The following is a 6,434-nucleotide window of genomic DNA, read 5'->3' on the forward strand; positions in this document are numbered from 1 at the left end:
AACGATCCGCTGTTTCCGCCCTTTAGCTTCAATGCTAGTTAATACAAACACACACATATACACACACACGCACACACGGAGGATTACACAACAGTTTTTAACACATATTTCCTCCAGATACATTTGGTATTCTCCACGCTTAATGCCACTCGACAGAGGTGCGCTGGTTAACGAATTCAACATAAAGACAGGTGAGTATTACACAAGCCTAGTTAATGGCTTGTGTAATATTACCTAGTGCTTTACCTAGCACTAGGTAAAGTGCTACCTAGTGCTAGCACTTTACCTAGTTAGCACTAGGTACTAGTTAGTACTAGGTAAAGTGCTAACTAGGTAAATGTTAGCACTTTACCTAGTGCTAACATTAGCTAGCACAATATGCTACTGTGGATCGCGGCAGACAAAATATGTGACTGTCGTCATAAGTTGTGTAAGATTTCTTCTTTGAAACAGGGTGGACACTTTAGTAGCTGCTAAATGGTGTAATTTTGTGAAGATTACATACCATTCGCATTCTGTGTCCCGTCACCGAAGCCCTGCAGTTCGGGACAGAGTTCTGAGATCTCAGGGAGTCGGAGTCATCCGCTTTAGTCAGCTCTAACCAATTGGAACACGTCTTACATTGCTCGTCCTTAAGCCCCGCCCAGGATGTTCATGTGAGATTCGCAACCAAAGAACGTTGAGTTCAACCAAGAAACAGGAGCTTCAAAAAAAAAAAAAAAAACTTTGAATCTCAACCAAAAACTTAGGCTGTCAACCAAAAAATTCTGATATGCAAAAATAAAAGTTTCAAACAAAAATTGGTGATTTCAATTTTTAAAAAAGCTCTTTAAACATTTTTTTGGTAAAATTTTATTTTTATGATTAAAATGTTTTTAAGATCTTTTTGTTTGAAAACTTTTTTTTGATTGAATACTACTTTTTTGTTTGACATGATTTTTTTTTTGATTGAATACTACTTTTTTGGTTTACTTTTTTTTTTCTTTGATTGAATAACTGAAACAAATCTAACTCCATAGACATTCCCCCCCTCACATTCTCCCTGTACTGGAAGGATGGCCACACCACCTGCCTGAAAGAATGTTCAACTATATGTCACAGCACAACTGAAATAAAGAAACATTTGGTCTGGAACTCAGTTAAACACAACATAATATCAGTAATACGTTATGAGTGATGGAACCTCTGCTCTCCATCACAGATATGTGTTCTGTCAAATATGGTTTGACAGAACACTTAGGAAAGTGACAGTTTTTATGTTTAACTTTATTAATCCCCAGTGTTTGATTTAAATATACAATGACCTCCCATTCATGTCAGAAGGATGTACACAATGTCCATTTGGGGACTAATAATCAAAGGTTTGTTTTACCTACACTGCAAAAATATTAAATCTTACCAAACATGTTTGTCTAGTTTCTAGAGCAAATATCTCAGTGCACTTGAAATAAGACAAAAATAACTTACAAGGGTTAGATGTACTGAAACGTACATGTGAAAATGTCTTGTGAAAAAACATGCCTTTGCCATAAACATATTTCATCAGTATTTTAAGTTAAGTTATTTTAAGTACATAATATTCAAGAATTGTGTACTTAAAATAAGGTCATATATCTTGCTAGTAATAATGTGTGTTTTATTTCTGGTATACTGAGATTTTTTGCACTACAACATAGACAAAAGAAACTTGGTAAGGCTCTGTGTTTTTGAAGTAGCTAAAGACATCAAGTCATTAGTTGTATGGGAGAGATGGCAAGACCTGAATATTCATCAAATCCACTCTGGTCGCTGACGTTGTTGGTAAAGTCAGAAGTCCATACAGCTCTTGTAATTAATGAACTTTTAAAGTGTCCCTTCCCAGGCATCTTCTGCAGTCAAAATGCCATAAAAAGATATAGTCTGCTGAGTATCCTCAGAGTGATTCCAGGTTTCTACATTATGATTGGTGAGCATTTGACTTTTCACTTATCAGGTATCTTCAGGTCACCCAAAGCCTTCTGAAAGGTTTGAGTTAGATCATAACAAGATTGTGGTTGATTGTGTGATGTGGCTGTGCAACACACAAACATAAAAGCAGACAAAACGGAAAGTAGATTCCACCCAAGGTGCCCAGTGTTTTCTGTCTTTTTTCTCCACCCACAGAGGGACTTTTCACACTCAAGTAGAGCAGAGCATCGGCATCTGTGTGTATGGAACAGAGAGAGGGTGTGAGACAGGAACTCTTCCTAAGGACACCACAGGGGGGCATCCGTTTTTCAAAACTACAAGAAATTCCTTAAGGTTACATTTACTAAAGAATCAAGAGCACATTTGCATGTAAAATAATGTCTTTATACCATCTGTGACTTGAAGTTCACATAGCAACTGATGGGTTTTCAGGGTTTATTCTTTAGTCAAGTCTGTAAGAAATAACATAGATCTATGAGGATCAGTCAACTTTAGATATTGTATATTTAACATGCCTCTATAAATATTGGTTTCCTTTTTCCTGCAGTCTATAAAAAGACTGTAGATAACTTCGTAGTGAACTAAATCTCATCTTTCCTAGAGCATAGTCAAATCAGACTGTCAGAAGTTTCCGAACCGTTGAGCTAGTCACCCAGAGGAAGAAATTCCACTTCTCTGTCCGTCTCATTTGACTGTGGTTATGCCTTTCTCTCTCTCACTATCTCTTTCTCTCTCAGCTCGGTAAAACTCGTCACTTTCCGATGATCAAATTCCGGAACAGAAAACCAAATATGGAATAAGGGGTGTGTCCCTATCAACCGGATTCGACCTTTTATGGGTTCAAAAGCCAAACCTCAAATCTCTTAGTTTGATATTTTGTGCAACTAAATCAGAGTCATACTGAAAAACAGGAGATGGGAACGGAGAACAGGTGTCAGCAGAGTTCTCGCTCTGCTGTTAGAATTTTTAGGAGCATCGGTGTCGCTCCACAGCGAGTGGAAAAAAAAACTTTCTTATCTGTCCTGCAGCAGCGGGCTCTCCACTGAGAAGTAATTCCCTTTGAAATCGTCACGGAGCCGCCCAGCCAATCAGAATTAGCTGCGCGTGCAGTCTCTAGCCCTCCCTGTCCATATTTGGGTAATGACGTAACAGTCACATTCAAAAGGTTCCCCATATATACATACTCGTGTCAGGGCGCCCGCTTCCGTCACCAAAGCCAGTCAGCCAGTCCTAAACTTTGTCACATGAAGCGCAGCAGTAACACGGAGCGCATCCTCACACAACGGCGGTGACCGACAGAGAAATGCAGTGGTGACCCCTCCGCGGCTGGGTTCCACGCTCTTATTAGGCTCCAAGAAAAACAACAAAGAAGAAAACGAGTCAGAGAGAGAGAGAGAGAGAGAGAGAGAGAGAGAGAGAGAGAGAGAGGTGAGAGCACGATGACAGCTAAAACTCTGGAGAAAGTGCAGGTGAATCTAGGAGGGTTCGTGCATCCTGTGGCAGACAGCGTGTACTCTGTGGATGACATCGCCGCCAGTCTGCCGACCTCGGTGGCCATCTTCCCCAACGCCGACCTAGGAGCACATTACGACCAGATGAATGTGGCAGCAGGTACGACAGACAAGTCAGACAGATCTCTCTTATTAGCTGGATATGTTTAGTAAACTGTTACAGACTTCTTTCAAAGTGTTTCTTGAGAGAAAAAGATGAAAATCAAGTGTGCTCAGTCAGTTGTAGGTTGTAGCAAAATGTGTTCATGCGCGCGCGTGTATGACCAGGTGGGTGAATCATGGTTTGTTGTTGTCCGCAGACAGCCTGATGGGCGCTGACATGAACGCAGAGAAGCGCTCGGTGGAGCTCTCCTCCTACTCCAGCGGCTTCTCCCAGCCTGCCTCCCATCGCAACCAGACCTTCACCTACATGGGGAAGTTCTCCATCGACTCCCAGTACCCAGGGAATTGGAACCCAGAGGGAGTCATTAACATCGTTTCGGGTATATTCAACGTGGCCCAGCCGCCTCCCCCTCCACCTCCTCCTTCCTCTTCAGCCTCTTCCTCCCCGGCTTCCTCTGGATCTCCTCATCACTTCTCCAGTGGAGCTTTAAGTTGCACCATGGCGGCTCAGAGCCAGGCCGACCTGGATCACCACCATCACCTGTACTCACCCCCACCCCCTTACTCCTCCTCTGGCTGCGGGGAGGTGTACCAGGACCCTTCGGCTTTTTTGTCCACCTCTTCCTGTCCGATAGCCTCATACCCTCCGCCCTCGTACTCATCACCCAAGCAGCCCAGCAGTTCAGACGTACCGGGCCTCTTACCCATCATCCCTGACTACTCCGGCTTCTTCCAGCCGGCCTGTCAGCGGGACATGCACCCTGCAACTATCCCAGATCGGAAGCCGTTCGTCCCGTGTCCTCTTGATACATTCCGAGTGCCCCCTCCCCTGACACCGCTGAACACTATCAGAAACTTTACTTTGGGAGCTCCGGGTGGCGGCGGCTCAGAAACAGGGCAGCCACGGCTCTCCTCTGCCTACAGCCCCCAGAACCTGCCCCTCAGGCCGATCCTGCGGCCAAGAAAATACCCGAACAGACCCAGCAAAACGCCCGTCCACGAGCGGCCGTACCCGTGTCCGGCAGAGGGCTGTGACCGGCGCTTCTCCCGCTCCGACGAACTAACCAGGCACATCCGTATTCACACTGGCCACAAACCCTTCCAGTGTCGGATCTGTATGCGGAACTTCAGCCGCAGCGACCACCTCACCACGCATATCCGCACGCACACGGGAGAGAAGCCGTTCGCCTGCGACTACTGCGGCCGCAAGTTCGCTCGGAGCGACGAGAGAAAGAGACACACTAAGATCCACCTGCGGCAGAAGGAGAGGAAAGCGTCCACGGTGTCTTCGTCCTCTTCCTCTGGAAGCTCCGCGTTGGAGCGTCCGTCAGGCGGCATCAGTGCAGCCAGTGGAATCTGTTCCTAAGTCTGCTTTAAAAACTTGTTTCCCTTGGCTGCCTGACTCACACGAACTCCTTAAAGAACTCTGAGTATCAGTGTGAACGTTCTGGGAACGGGGAGCCGAACACCGAATGAAGAACTTGTGCACAGTGGTGCACTAAGACGCACAGCCATGCTACTGAACTCACAAAGATGCTTATACGAATGCACTTTGCCCGCACAGCCTACTGAAATATGAATAAATATAAGTATAAATGTTTCCATTAAAAGAGGAGTCAGATATTCCCAACTTTTGAACTGTGACACGGTCTGCGCTTGTACATGTAAAACAACGGCAATAATGTTTCAAAGAACTGAAGACACGTTTAAGTTATTTCATTTAATATGTCTGTTGATGAGTGTGTTTCTCCAGTGCCTTGCTGTGTCTCTTGTACACTGACTGATTCAAGGACGCTTCTAATGCAATGTAAATCTGCCCGACAATATGTAAAGATGGAAGACATTCTATTTTTGTATTCGGTTTTGGTGTCGCTCCGAGTTTCCATTAATTGTTGCTCGTGTGTAAAAAGTCTGAGATGTAAATATATTGAAAGATAATAGAGTCGTTTGTTGTGATGTGTTTTAAGACTTATTAAATGAACGAGGATGAGAAACAAAAGCTGTTTTTATTCCTCATGACTGGAGCGCAACGCACCGCGCAGGCATGCAGAATAACAACGTCTCATCTGAATTTATACACACTTTTTGATGTTGGAAAGTTTTATTGGGCAAATCCCTCATTGCGTCATCTTTGGCATATCTGACTCAGAGTTTAGACCCACTCACTTTTTATTTTAGTGTCACCTCAGGTTATTATCAGACACTGATCTAGTAGGTAAACATGTTGAAGACAGAAAGCAAAAAACAAACAAAAAAAAAAACTGAACGAATCCGCGCTTTGGCACAGAGAAGCAGGAACAAAGACTGTGGGGGGAGAGGGGACAGATATTTCCAAAATTCAAAATATAGACACCCGATTATTTTAAGTATTCAAAAAATTGGTGATTGCAGAAAAATGAGAACATATTTGTTTTCCATAAGGGCAACTTTCTCCACACTTCAGTTCTGTATTTATCAATTTTCTCTTCTATATTTGTCTATGTTCCACAGTTGTTATCGCCAAGAGAGACAAACATGGTCGGTCCAGGATATGATTTTACCAAGAGGAACCGCAGACTCAGTTCTGCACAACCAAACTTCATTCAGTTATTTGTGGATTCAACTGGATATGTAACCAATGAAATATCACACTTTAAACGACTTCTTAAAATAAAAATAAAAACACTAAAAGCTGAAAATTCGCAAACATAAAAAGTCAAATCGTTTATTCAGAGGCCGAAAATAAAGACTGCATGAGCGTCATTCTGCTTTTTTTGAGCAGAAAGACCTCAGAACTCACAAGGTGAATTTGAACAATATGAGCGTTTTAGCCATAAAATGATTAAAGCTTGTATTAAACAAATTATGAGTATTGCATTTACAAACCGAATAATT

The 6,434-nt window shown here is 43.1% G+C and overlaps 1 protein-coding gene across 1 annotated transcript; it reads left to right on the plus strand.

Moving 5' to 3' along the window:
- Positions 1-3,137: 3,137 nt before the first annotated feature.
- Positions 3,138-5,641, plus strand: egr2b (early growth response 2b). The gene is made up of 3 exons (XM_016666825.1): positions 3,138-3,345; positions 3,376-3,558; positions 3,758-5,641. The coding sequence occupies exons 2-3, from the start codon at positions 3,387-3,389 to the stop codon at positions 4,924-4,926; spliced, it is 1,341 nt and encodes a 446-aa protein (XP_016522311.1). The 5' UTR covers positions 3,138-3,345; positions 3,376-3,386; the 3' UTR covers positions 4,927-5,641.
- The last annotated feature ends 793 nt before the right edge of the window (positions 5,642-6,434 follow it).

This window comes from Poecilia formosa, unplaced genomic scaffold (assembly GCF_000485575.1).
Source record: "Poecilia formosa unplaced genomic scaffold, Poecilia_formosa-5.1.2 Scaffold804, whole genome shotgun sequence".
Lineage (NCBI taxonomy): Eukaryota > Metazoa > Chordata > Actinopteri > Cyprinodontiformes > Poeciliidae > Poecilia > Poecilia formosa.